Raw genomic sequence first — 14,813 nt, 5'->3', positions numbered from 1 at the left:
GACATGCGTAATCATTTTTACAGACATTGCATTGAGCCCTTGCATCTAGCTCATTTCCAGCTTCAACTGGCAATTTAGTAAAATGTAACCAAACAATGGAACTCTGTATAGGACTAGGACTGGAAGGGGTGGAAGGTGTACCACTTGAAGAAGTTTTTGAACTACCATCCATCATAAATAAACCTGCAAACTAGATTAAACTACTTGCAGGTTACCATCTTTTGGAAGAAAAAAAAATGAGAGAGAGAGATACTTTTCGGTAGCAGTTGCAGACCGTCAAGGCAATAAATAGAACATCAACAAGAAGGCCACGTAACTTGTCTAGTTTCTTGTATTCCACCATGTAAAGTCCACAATTAGAAATGCTCAAATGATGATGGTTAGTGTTTACAGGTAACATTAAGATAATTATAGGCATAAAACAAAGTGAGAAATAGATATACAAGGAAAAAAAATCAACACATGAAGCTCTGATTGAAAACACTTTTGAACTATTACGCATTAAATAGTAATTTGGAAAACAAAACTGCCCGTATTACTACCAGTCAAAGACTAGGCAAATTTATTTAAAACTGAAGTAGGATCAATAACAAGAAACTTAATTTAAAGAGATTTTCTTGATCACAATCTCATTCTAGCCAGAAATTGGAAAATGATGCCAAAACAAACATCATAAGCCAAAGTCCCAACATTCCATAAACAAAGACTATGAAATCAAGCCATTAATATTTATGTTAGAAAGAACCACCAAATATCAGTAACCTGAAATCATGGCCCCACTCTGATATGCAGTGTCTTCATCAACAACAAACAAACAGAGTCCAACATTAAGCAAATTGAAACTATATAAACTGCAAAGAAGTCAGGACACCAATTTCTGTAAGACAAATAAATAAACTAGAACATAATATGGACATCATAATATCCACTAATACAAGTACAAACAAACCGATCAAATACATATTAAACACTATCAACTAATCAAACAAATGGGTTAAAAACAAACACAAAAGCACATGAAATCAAACCCAAAAGACTCGTGCACACAAAAACAAAAGTTTTGCTTGACAAAAACCAATTGAGCCATCCCAATTCAAAAAATCCCAACCAAAAGCTCTAATTTCAGTTACATATTAGATTATTACCCATAAGATTATCATAAACTAATATTAGGGTTTTGACTATTACTTGTTAAACAAAAAAGAACATCAATCAAATGAAGAGATGGTGAGGAGTGAAGACGACGCTAGGGTTTGAAGTATGACGATGGGTGCGAGTTTTTGGGTCTGAGAGTTGAGTGCAAGTGAATGAAAGGAAAATGCTCTTAAACTAACCAGGTTTTGTTTTTCTGTGGTGGGTACATGATAACTTGTAGATAACTGACCATTCATATATGACTACACATATTAATTCTGATTAAAAATAAATAAAAGTAAATATATGTGGTCGATTCGGTTAATCGTGGCCTAAGAATTTTGGAAATCACTTGCCAAACTAACTAAGATCAGTGCAGTCTGGTTTAACCATCGAAAATTATAATAAAAAAATAAAAAATAAAAAATAAAAAACCAAACCAAACTAAGTTGCCATTTAGGGGTGGGCACAGTTTGGTTCGGTACGGTTTTGAGTGAAACTAAAACTGAAATCGAAACTTTTTGTGGTTTGGTTCGGTGCGGTTTTGAAGCCGAAACCAAAATGAAACCAAACTGTTTGGTTCGGTTTGGTGCAGCTTCAAACGGTTTTGGTTCGATTTTTTAAGAAAAAATATACAATTTAAAATACGAAATGCTCGTTATCTCAAGCTTTACATGAATGCAATCAATAAAGAACTTTTTTTAAGAAAACTTATCTAGAAGAAAAGTAGTTTCTAGTAAGATCATAAATCAGAACTTGAAATGAAAGATTAGAACATATTATTAAGCAATTCTCAATCTTAGAGAATGCTCCTCAAGGGTACAAATTAAACTTAAGCAATAGCTAATCGAACTGCTACAAAATGTCATAAATCCGTATATAAATGAAACTAATCCCTCATTAAAGACCAATAAAAAGTCCTCACAGAGCAACCTCATTAGCTAGCTAGGTACCAATTGCCATGCAAAAATTTAAGGCTTGGGAAGAAGAAATCAATGAACGGTTGGCAACTTTACATGCATACTATGTGCAGTAGATAACATGTATCAATGATCCAATGTCATGAACTCATGACAGATATATATTATAATTGCCCAGCAAACAGACTTGCATGGTTGCACCCTCAAATCTATGAGGAAGCTATGCATTATTTCCCTTGCAATTTAGATTTCTCAACATCCTTTGTGTGGAACATTTACCCGTTGATCACATATCCATTGTAGGACAATGCATTCAAGTGCCCACCTTTATTGATGAGTGATGATATTATGTAGAATAGAAAGAAAGTGATGAATGATGATATTCTAGTGTGGTTGAGTTCATACTAAATGTATGGACTCTAACAAACAACCAATCAAAACATGACATCTCATATGGACATTTAATTAAATACTTATTAATATTTACGGTGCGGTTCAGTTTTGGTACGATTTTCAAAAGCCAAAACTAAAACCAAACCATTTCCTTTTTTGCGGTTCGGTTTCAAAACCGCAAAACCGAACTGTTTGGTGCGGTTTGATTTGGTTCGTGTTTCAGTTTTAAGTGCCCACCCGTACTACCATTTCAGTTCGGCTGGTTTAGTTGATTTTTTTTTTTAAATGCCCTGCCCTAGCTCAAGTGTAATTGTGGCAACTTTTTTGGCGTAATTGTTCAATTAAGTATTATAGAGTGCTGACATTGTTTCTTTTTTTTTTTGGTTTTTACTTACTAATCCCTCAGGTTTGCCATGTTTTTATTTAACCCCTCAATTTTTGAAAATTACACAAACACCCTTAGGGTGCCATTCGTTGTATTGGACTATCGTAGACTAGACTAACTTTAGGGACTAAGTTGGACTGACTTAGTGAAGCATTTGCTGTTGGACTAAAAAAGCAAGATAATGACAATAGTACTGTCACCAGTTTGGTGTTTGCTCAGACTAGGACTAAATTATTGTTCTATTTTAATTTCTTTTCTATTAAAGATTTATCAAAATTAATAGCATGTGATGAGAGTGAGACTCAATAAAAAATACAAACCAAATTTCTTGTCAACGAAAGAAATATACAAGATTCAAAAGTAGCATTGTTCCAAACATCAATACAACAAACGTGTTCTCCTAACAACTAAAAATCAAATTGTAGGGTCAAGAGCAAAGAAGATATCTACTAGAAGGAATTACACCATCCTCAAATCCCAAAATTAAAAGAAAATGAAAAGCAAAATAAGAAACTACCAGCTTGCGAAGCAATGGAAACCCTACTTCTAATAACAGACTGGAATTTTCATCACATATCCACCTATTAGTGAAGTATACATCACATACTATGATCCCCAAGTATTAGTAAGCCAAAGTTATCTAAGTTTCACAGTTTCATTTCTCAAAAGATATAAAGATCATATCATTTCATTTGACATACTTGCAAAGGACTAAGAGGAGGAGCACACAACTTAGTGTTTTCCATTTTGTGTAGTTGAAATGAAGGCCAAAAACCATCCAATAAGTTATCTAGATCCAAGAACAACATTTTTTTAAATCTTTTTATTAGTAATAGGGGGATGGTTTGAAACTATTATAATAATTTAAAGGAGGAGGAAATTTCGAAGCCGGATGAAAATCCTACATCCTATCGACTAGGATATTGAATCATATGACAAGAAAAATATTTGCCACAAAAGATAAAACCAAAAAAATATAGTTCCAAAACTATAAATACATTTCCACTGTATAAACTAGAGAATAAAATTCACATAGTATAAACAAATTTCAAATGCAGCATCTTTCACAATCTGACAAACAACCCAATACTAGATTCTATCCAAACTTCCATTAAAGCCAACAACTTTCCACCCAATTGAAAACCAAATAATAGACTTACAATAACTACAATATACGCTAGTTACAATAATTTGCAACATACTTGTAATAGTTAGCTGCAATTTTATCATTCAAAAGTAGATCTCCATGATTCATAAAATGTTAATTAACATTAGCCAAAATATTTCATAGTGCAAGGCTAAGTTGGAAACCACAACCTAAGCTTGTACGATTAACAAAATGCAATCCATGTCAAAAGGCACCACATATATAATCATCTGCTTGCTTTATCACTTAGAAACTTTTGAACGAACACTTTTGAGTTCGGCATCTATTAACCTGAACACTCCCACATTTTATGGTTTTTCCAAAGTAAGAATTAATCCATCAATTTGATCATAGGATGAAGACCCATGGCTTTAAGTTTGTTAGTTATGTCACTATGATATGCAGTACCTCGAACTATAGCTTTAGTTACCGTTTGCATCATTTTCCCACTTTCAACATAAAATTCTTTCTATCCATTGATAATTACCCCAGTTCCATCATTGAACTTCCCATAGCCATATTCCTCTTTCTTTGACTACTTGCAGATTGGTCGCTTTGTTGGCCTTGCTGGTTCACTAGAGAAACATTTTTTTTTTTCCTTTTTTTAATCAATTTTTTATTGCTTTGTTAGCCTTGCTGGTTCACTAGAGAAACATTATTTTCAGCTCCAATATCACTTGCATCAACCTCATTATGACTTTGTTCCTCCATCATTTCTGCAAGAGTTTAGGCTACATAACCCTAGCATGATTCTTTTCAAATATATATGTAAATCTATCATACAATGGAAAAGGTTTGCTTCTCCATCCTCTTAGCATCTTTATTTTTTTAAGATTATATTATCATAGCAATACTAAAAGTTAGCATGTGTCAAAAATATAGCTACTATGTAACGAATCAGTAAATAAAATAGGATTTGAACTTGCACATAAGTTTGCTATGCTTCTGCACTGTCAACTTCAATGCACTTTTTGACATTATTTCATGCAAATCCACTTGTGTTCATCATGTCAAGAACTACACTATATATTTTTTTTCATCTCTTCAACTTTGACTCAATATGTGGACTGGTCTTTATATTCACACAAGCATTTTCGTACGCGCGTTTTTCGTCACTAGCTATGCACCCCTAAAGATATGTTATTTTAGTTATATTTATATTTCTTAAGTGATTATTTTATTAATTGTACATAGAAGCACATCATAACAATTTCTTATTATTTTCTTTTTTCAGTCATATCCTTATGATATATTTTATCCACATTTGTGTTACAAACTATTATCATGACCATGTTTTCTAATTACCACACATATTTGAGGCTTATTTTTCTCTAGTCATAGGTGCTCCACGCCCTAAAGAACTTTTACATATATCAAAACCACGTATGTCGGTTGTAGCTGTTACTGTTTTCTTTAATTTTTATTTTTGATCGTTGGTGCCACAAGCGATAAGACTTTTTTTTTTTTTTATCACATGCGCCAAAATGAATAGTATGAAATAATATTTCTCTAACTAATAACAAAGATAACATGCACAAATTTGGTACGGCCTAAAAAAACAACAATAATAAAAATTCACTTTCCATTTTTTCTATGGTGATTAACATCATAGGGTGGAAAATTGCTTACTAGAGAGTGGAATAACAGTGGGTGTTCTCCCACAAGTTGAAGAGACAATATGAGAGGCCAAACGGAAACGCCGCTTGATCATGTTTTTGCTGTTGTCAAACTGCAAAGAATCCTATCTGATGAGGGAGTTCAAGAGTTGGAAGTAAAACGGAGTTAGGAATCCAACTTTGGCAGTTAATCTTTATCGTCCCCTTCTATAGTCTGTTTTGTTGAATTGTGTTTTACCTTATTGTCCTTATTTTTTTATATTTTTTATTTTTGTGAATTTGTTTGAGCATGGTTATTACTCTATCCCAACATTCCGCCGGGGTAGGCTACTAACTTGCTCGTTAGAAGTTGTTAACAAATGTAAATAAGGCCATTTGATGTCTATAAGTGAAGATTGGATGGGCGCCCACTCCTTGGGTATGCTTTCAAAAGGGCTTTTTTCATACGTGCTGGTGTTTGTGGTATGTTGGTTTTTCCTTTTAAAATCATAGTGAAAGAAGGGCATTTTAGGGTTTTAGAAAGCTTCACCTTATTAGGCTTCTCACTTATATACATACATACATACATATATATATATACACATACATACATACATATATATATATATACACATACATACATACATATATATATATATACATATATATATATATTAGAACACTAAACATTGAACTCTTTCGCAACTTCAATCAAAGTACCTTGTTTGAAATCACCTATGTAATACCGCTAGCTCCGAGTAACAAAATCATCAAGAACGGATAGCAATGATTCTTCCTTGAATGCCTCCCATTTACACCTCTTTCCTTTCGGCACTTGAGCAGCATTCAAATTACTGCCATTATCCATACCTAAACAACAAATATTCGAAAGTACTAAAGCACAATAAAATGAATCAATTTGCATAATATCTAATCAATAAAATGAATTAATTTCAATGACTTTCAATGCAATCATTTTGCATAATTCCCAACATATGCATAATAAAATGAAAAACTAAAACAAAATGCTATCGTTAACACATATAGCTAGTTCGGTTGCTAGTTCTTAATTGCTCTCTAATCATTATAAATTTTTTGAGTCATGACATTCCTTTTTGCTGTCCATTGGTCAAATGCTCCAACAGTACTAGTATATTCAGCTTTTTCTATATTTTGTCCATCTTCTATCATTGGAAAATTCTCTATTGATCTATAGACATCTTTTGCCTAATAAGATTTTGTAGTAGACAACAAGCGGTAATTATTTGACCTTGTGACCTTATCAGATAGAAAGATTGACTCCTTAGTACGGCCTCACTTCCTTCTAGCAAGCCAAAACAGCTTTCAATTGCATTCCTCACCTTGGAATGCTTCGTGTTATAATATTCTTTCTTATTGGAAGGTGTTAGTCCCTCGCATTCAAATAAATGATAATGTATTCCTCTATATGTTGCAAGGAATGCTTCCCCATTTGTGTAACCATCATATACAAGGTAATAATAACTTAATAACCAAAAGAAACAGACCTATTAGTTTTTTGTAGTTCACAAACAAAACTAGACCAAACTTACAAATTTAAGACTAACTAACAGTCTTACAGCTAGTACATTTAGGCTTCGTTTGGCAGCTCGGACTATACTGACTATTTCTGTCGGATAAGATAAATAGTCACCGGATAGTATTGACTAAATTAGTCGGACGTTTGGTGCAGTATCAGACTAATGATTGTATTATTTATACTGTGTTTGGTATTGAATCAAACTTAAAATAAAATTTAAAAAAAAAAAAAAAAAGTGAAATCATTTTTTTGTTCCCAGATCTCTTCGCACACCCCCAAACACCCTCCCTCTTTCTCCCTTCTTCTTCTTCCCCGACTGTAGAAGAATCCCAAATAATTGTTCCCCAGCTCTCTCCGCTGCACCCCCCCAAACTCCATCCCTTTCTCTCCCATATTCTTCTTCCCCGACTGCAGAAAAATCCCAAATAAATTCAAATAGCCAGTTGCAGAAAAATCCCAAATTGAAATCATCTCTCCGCCGCACCATGTTTCTTTGCAAGACCCAGTTGCAGGGGAGGACGGCGAATAGGTGATGAGGAAGGCGACAAAGACTAGGAGAGCAGAGATGGCGAGAGAAAGCAGCGCGACAGAAGGCGACAGGGAGGACGGCGATGGCGAGAGAAGGTGACGGGGAGGACAACGATGCCGACAAAAGGCGACAGGGAGGTCGGATAGCGAGAGAAGGTGACGGGGAGGACAACGATGCCGAGAGAAGGTGACGGGGAGGACGACGATGCCGAGAGAAGGTGATGGGGAGGGCGACGATGCCGAGAGAAGGTGACGGGGAGGACGACGATGCCGAGAGAAGGCGAGAGAGAGAGGGCTGAGTTCGCGAGAGAGGAGAGTGAAACCGACTAAATAATCCGAGTGTTTTGGTTGGTTTTATTAAGCGGGTGTATACCGTGTTAAATAAGCAAACCGGTTAAATTAATCAGGCGCTTATTTACTAAAAGTGAATGCTAAACACCCTGGTCCGTATAACTAATCCTTTATCCGATCTGCCAAACAGGACCTTAATCCATTGGGCTTAGTAATTGCTTCATCATGTAGCATTCTGGAGTTTGATATAGAGCCCTCCTACCCCAAAATACATATATGAGTTGCATATCCCCTGAACACACCCCCAACATATTAATTGCAACTCGACCCTTTCTTGTTCGGTATATTGGTTTGTCAACTTCAGATACATGCACATCAGTATGCATTTCATCTAATGCTCCCAATCAATTCTAAACAAAAAGAAGAAGAAAAAGCTTTTGTTAATTTATACAAAGGGAATCTCTTCTTAGAATTTAGGAAAAATGAAAAAAAAAATTTATCAACATACTTTGAAACATCACCACCTATGATCCGTAGAATCATTTGGCACGTGTTGAGGGGTTTTTAGTAGGATACGTTGTAATCGCAAAATTATTTGCAATACACTCTTGAAATATCTACTAATAGTTTCTTCCGACCAATACTACAATTCTTAGTATGATGTGCTAGTATTGGTACAGTCATAAACACCTGCACCTCTACAGACACCAAACCATCATTTTTTTACCCTCCCATCTTGACAAAGTAAGTCACATAATATATCAAGTCCTTCTATCGATTCTCAATTTGTTGACAATTCAGTATCACTGTTCCCTATTATACTATTTCGATAACACAAACTAATCTCCCGTTTAACAAGTGAACGGTTAGTCAAAGCTTGTCTTTCAGCATGTCTCTGTTTGGCCTTTAACATCATCAACACACGAATCGTACAAACGCAAATTGTTTGTAAATGAGACATCTCTAACAATAAGATCAATAAAAGCTTCATTTGATCTATATTATTCAAATTTACAAAGAAAAAAAAAATGAAGACATGATATATATAATATCATTGCTATTAAGGGTGTTGGCAAAAGAAGTAATTATGATATCAAATGAACTAGATCAAGAGGATTCATGAACAAAGCAATGGATCAAAAACAGTAAGCTTTACATGAAGATACAAAGATGCAAAATTACTCGGTCTCAATTTCTAGAACGAAAATTTTCCTCATTACAAAGCAATTGTGTGTGATATAATTTGTGTGTGCTTGTATGCATGATTGTATGCTCAATTCTAAATTGCAACGATCATCATTATTATTTATCACTGCAAAAACATTTATAAATTGTTTTCAACCAAATTTAGTAAGGTGTATCAATTGTTATAAGTTTATTTGTTGAATGTTTAATTTTCAAAGCTGTTTGACAATTTAAAATAATACTGAGACTTGTAAACAATTCTTACTCCATCTGAATGTTGAGTGTTGAACCAATATACTTGATTGATGCAAATGCAAGGCATTCAACATTGCACGATTATTTATTGACATCAGAATGATTGATAAGCAACTTATCTAATATGCTAAACTGATGCAAACCGAACCAAACACTTTAATCTTTTAGAAGAAATGCAACCTTATGTAAACTTGTGGAAATAAAAATATCTCAACTCATCAAGAAATACTTAAATGGAGATAACAAGTCATTAACTAATTCTGTAGAAAAGCTTTAAAGATTAGCACAAATGAGATGAACATCTTTATCATTTATGTAAAAAAAAAAGGTGTCTAGGCATATGGAAAAACTAACGATTATATGTAATCACTAATTTTATATGAGGATTTCATTGCTGCAGATAGAATCAAATACGTGTAGATGGAAAATTTTCAATTTGGCATTGAATAAAAAAGCACTAGGCTACTGCCATTGCAGAGTCATTTGAGGGTACTTCCATTGTAGCCCAGTGCACCAGGCTAGTGTCATGGCAATCATTTGAGGATATATTTGTTGTATTTATCTTGATTAACTACAAACAAGTACATATATAGATAGACAATTTCAACGATGCCCATCACCCACCACTCGACTCGTAAGACTTAGCAACTACTAATTTATGACAATAGACACTCTTGACCAAAATACATAAATAATTAGATGCCAAAGAAACTCATCCCAAATCAAAAGCACCCAAAACCACAAAATTAAGAAAATTGAATACATTTTTTCGTAGTTCAGTATGTGATTTCTTAGTTGTTTAACAGAGCTCGATCTCCTACCAATTTTAAAATTGCATTGCCTAATATTACAAGTTGCTAAAGTCCAACTAATTTCATTTTGTATTTTTACACTTCAGATATCATTTTGCTAGCCCATTGTGAGGTTTAGCCCACTCTCCTCACCCTTGTAGATAATATTGTTTGTTCAAAAAAAAAAAAAAAAGTTTATAAATATTTATTTGTTTTAAGCTTCTTCTATTGTTTTTTTAAGTTTTAAGTTCAAGTTCTTAATACTCCTAGATTTAATGGGAAGAAAAGACGGCGTTAGTAAAAATGACCAATGAAGAAGCTTAAAATCGCACTGCTAGCCCATTATGAGGCTTAGTCTACTCTCCCCACCCTCGTAGATAATATTGTTTGTTCAAAATAAAGTTATAGATATTAATTTTTAAATATTTGTTTGTTTTGAGCTTCGTCTGTTGTTTTTTTGAAGTTAAGTTCAAGTTCCTAATACAATCCCAGGCTTAACTGAAAAAAAAGGACATCGTTATGAAAAATGACTAATGGTGAAACACATTATCAATTTTGAGGATTAAATAAACTAATATGAGAGTTACAAAATAAAATTAAGCAAGAAATAAGCTTCAGAAACTATTGCTACAGTTAAACCTATGTAATAAACCCGAGACATGATTGTTACAGTCTAATACCATATAAGCTTTTTTTTTTATAGTCAACCAGCTCTGCTTTGTCACATGGTTGATATCATGAGTCAGTAGAAAATTACTGTCGTTCAACGGACCACGCGGCTTTCGCATCCAACCCACACTGCGCATAATGATAATCCAAAGTTACGTAACTACCCCGCTTCCCGTCCTAGCCGTTATAATCTTTTCAAACCATAAAACAACTCAAACATCATTAGCCATGAACAAAATCAAACGAAGGGTAAATTCGTATTTTCATCTCTCATCTTCTTCACTGTAGTTTTCCATTGAAACGAACAAGACCAAAAAACTCCAAAACTACTCATCACTCAGACTCACTCACTCATCTCTCTCTCTCTCTCTCTCCGGTTTTGGTTTGTGGACTCAATTGGAGTGTTTAATCATATGGCGTCGTCGTCCTCGGATCCTGGTCCGAAGACCGAAAGCGGAAGCGGGGGCGGCAGTGGCGGTGGAGGAGCAGAGGCGTCGGAGGCGGTTATAGCGAGCGATCAGCTAATGGTGTACAGAGGGGTGAAGAAATCGAAGAAAGAGAGAGGATGTACGGCGAAAGAGCGCATCAGCAAAATGCCTCCGTGTGCTGCTGGAAAACGGAGCTCCATTTACCGTGGAGTCACTCGGTATGTAATTAAGCTCCTCTACTCTTTCTCTTTCTCTTTCCCTTTCTGTTTGGTTGCTGAGAAAATATCCCTGATTTAGCAAATAAGTTATTATAATTGGGAATTGTTTTGATTAATTCATATGTTTATTAAATTTGAAAATTAAAAGTTGAAAAGGATGAACTGTGATTTGGTTGTGTAAATGTAGGCATAGATGGACAGGTCGTTATGAGGCTCATCTTTGGGATAAAAGTACCTGGAATCACAACCAGAATAAGAAGGGAAAGCAAGGTCTCTCTTTACTTCTCTCTCTCTCTCTCTCTCCCCTTTTTGTTAGCGTATAAATGTTGTATACATGTATAATTGCTGACTAGCTTTTGATTTCTTGGACTGTGCATGGTAATGTTGGCGCATGATGATTCGATATATATTCCAGTTTACTTGGGTAAGTTGGGGGCTTCAGTTTTTCATAGATTACTTAAGAAATTGCCAATTTCTTGTGTAAGCTATCGGTTTAATTTTTAATCCTTGAGTATCATGTGGAATTTACAGGGGCGTATGACGATGAAGAGGCTGCAGCTAGAGCTTATGATCTTGCTGCCTTGAAATACTGGGGTCCTGGCACTCTCATCAATTTTCCTGTGAGATTATTGTCATTGATTTGCTGATTTCATTGAAATTTCTTCCATTTTTGGTACTTGGGTTAGCATTTGTTCTACTGTTTGCGTATACCATAAGTAAGAAAACACTTGAATTTTTCAAATCAGCATCTCGGTTCTTCATGCCAATATGTAAATATTTTCGAGTTGTCAACTACAGTATTCCCTTTGTTCAAGTTAGCTCTTTCTTCAATTGTTGCAGGTTACTGATTACACAAGGGATCTTGAAGAGATGCAGAATGTGTCAAGGGAGGAATACCTTGCTTCTCTTCGAAGGTTTGTATAGATTTTTACACTTTTTTTTAAAAGAAAATTTGAAAATACATATTTGAATCTGGAGACTTTGCACATTTTTAATTGTAATCTCCTCCTGCAGAAAGAGCAGTGGTTTCTCAAGAGGAATTTCCAAATTTCGTGGGCTTTCTAGGTATGCTTTACCTTTAAATGTTACTTGTATGCACAATATATAATGTTCGTTTCTCATAGGACTTCTTGGCACATTAAGGATGCTTATTTATATCTTTTGCGATTACACTTTGTTTGTTAGGCCAGTAGAGTCTTTTTATTCTGTTTTTTACGAGTCAACTATCCCAATCTGGGTTGTGGACAGAAGTAAAAAGCTTGTTGTATATAATATCTTGTCACTAGAATTCTACATGGAAAGTTGTGTATCATTCAAACTCATTGAGTAATACATCGAGAAACTCAATCTACAAGAGTTTTAAATAATATAATGTACTTTTTATCTTCTTATATATCGTGTTCTTGGTTGTTAAGGTTTACAGTCCCCATTTTGAGCCAAACAAACCATAGAAGACTTAACCAACAATGCATTGTATCACAACGGTATCAATTTCTTGTGTTGTTGATTTGCAGCATGTAGAGGCAAAAAATGTCTCCAAATTCTGTGTAATGCCAGTAATTCATGTTGTGTTTCTTCATTCCGTTCTGAATTTTTATTCTTTGTACACATAACAGTCGTTGGGAGCCGTCGTTGGGTCGTATGGGTGGATCTGAGTACTTCAATAGCACACATTATGGTAAGTCCTCAACAGATGCTGAACTGAAGCAATATTTTGGATAAGAGGGCTCTGAAAAATCAGTCTCCTCGATCTGAAATCTTCTGCAAAACAAAGTTGCAGATGGAGGCTTTTGAATTTATTATATTCCTTTATCTGGATTACTACCTGAATCAGTGCCACTTTCCGTCTTATACAACTTCAACGTACAGGCGTTGATCCAGCAACAGAAAGTGAAATTTTGGGAGCTCTTTGCATTGAAAGAAAGATTGACCTAACGAGTTACATCAAGTGGTGGGGACCCAACAGATCTCGACAAGCTGAAACTAGCATGAAATTTTCAGAAGAAACAAAACACGGTTGTGTTGGAGATATTGGAGTTGAACTTAAAACATTAGAATGGGGAATCCAGCCTACTGAACCATACCAGATGCCCCGTTTGGGCATCTCTCGTGTAAGCAAAAAGCATAAAGGTACCAGAGTCTCTGCCATGAGCATCCTCTCACGGTCAGCTGCCTATAAGAACTTGCAAGAGAAAGCATCACAAAAGGAGGAAAACAATGCAGATAATGATGAGAATGAAAACAAAAATATCATCCACAAGATGGACTATGGAAAGGCAATTGAGAAATCCACAAGTCATGACGAAAGACTTAGTTCTGTATTAGGAATGAGTGGTGGAATGTCTCTCCAATCAGACGTGTTCCCGTTGGCTCCCTTCTTGTCTGCACCACTTCTGACCAACTACAATGCCGTTGATCCCTTGGTAGACCCCATTATTTGGACGTCTCTTGCTCCTGTTCTTCCTTCTGGAATTTCTCGCACGACTGAGGTTGGTATTTTCATTTCAAGAATCTCTCTCCTTTTGTTTTCCGTGTTCTGAATCTTCTGATTCATGAGAAATAATAAGCTAATACTTAGCTTGCTTCATATGGTAATGCAGATTACAAAGACAGAGACAAGTTCAACTTTCACTTTATTTCAGCCCGAAGAATGAGGTTGCATTTCCTTTTGTTCTAAAAGTTGGTGAAGTTCATGCTAACAGTTGCTTGACGACCTCTAGTCTGAAGGTTTTGCCTATGGATTACATGCTACAGACACAGGAAAGACAAGTATGTGAACCTTTGAAGTGGAAAGTGCGTAAACATTTGATGCGGCCTTGGCAACGAAGAGGTTTGTACTGCATGGGGTGTAGAATATATAGAAAGGGAGTGCATTACTTGTTCTGAAGCGTTTTGGAGTGCTGGTCCTTTAGTTTTTCTGTATAAGTTCAAGACATCAGTTCTGGATTTGGATATTTTGTACAGAAAATATGGTTATTTATATAAATGCATACGTTTGAATCACTGTGGTTTAAAATGAATGCCTCTCTTGGTTTGTTTTTTACTAGATATTTACCCTAGTCACTTTTTTTTTGTTTTTTCCCCTCCCATGTCAATGATAGTAATGGTAATTATAACTTTTGTAGTAGGAGAAACTCTGCATGGTTTTGCTTCTAGGTCTGGGTAACGGTAATTGTTTCCTTGTAGTAGGAGAAAATGTTCCTTTCACTTTGTTGTATGAAACCGTTTCATATAAGTTTCCCTCGCATGTATAGTTTCTTTGGCTCTCGGAATCGGTTTGTGAGGATCTCTTAATAAAGCATTTGAGCTCCTTGTG

At 35.1% G+C, this 14,813-nt stretch overlaps 1 protein-coding gene and 1 pseudogene across 1 annotated transcript; one reads left to right on the top strand and one right to left on the bottom strand.

Moving 5' to 3' along the window:
* Nucleotides 1-4,205: 4,205 nt before the first annotated feature.
* On the bottom strand, nt 4,206-6,442 carry LOC137712151 (uncharacterized; annotated as a pseudogene).
* Nucleotides 6,443-11,211: 4,769 nt separating this feature from the next.
* Nucleotides 11,212-14,813, top strand: LOC137713794 (AP2-like ethylene-responsive transcription factor At2g41710). The gene is made up of 9 exons (XM_068453148.1): nt 11,212-11,497; nt 11,685-11,767; nt 11,913-11,921; nt 12,029-12,117; nt 12,338-12,411; nt 12,512-12,562; nt 13,114-13,175; nt 13,367-13,986; nt 14,098-14,813. The coding sequence occupies exons 1-9, from the start codon at nt 11,265-11,267 to the stop codon at nt 14,149-14,151; spliced, it is 1,275 nt and encodes a 424-aa protein (XP_068309249.1). The 5' UTR covers nt 11,212-11,264; the 3' UTR covers nt 14,152-14,813.

The sequence above is a fragment of the Pyrus communis genome, chromosome 13 (assembly GCF_963583255.1).
Source record: "Pyrus communis chromosome 13, drPyrComm1.1, whole genome shotgun sequence".
Lineage (NCBI taxonomy): Eukaryota > Viridiplantae > Streptophyta > Magnoliopsida > Rosales > Rosaceae > Pyrus > Pyrus communis.
The sequence above is the reverse complement of the archived record's forward strand: the minus strand, read 5'-3'. Positions and strand labels throughout refer to the sequence as shown.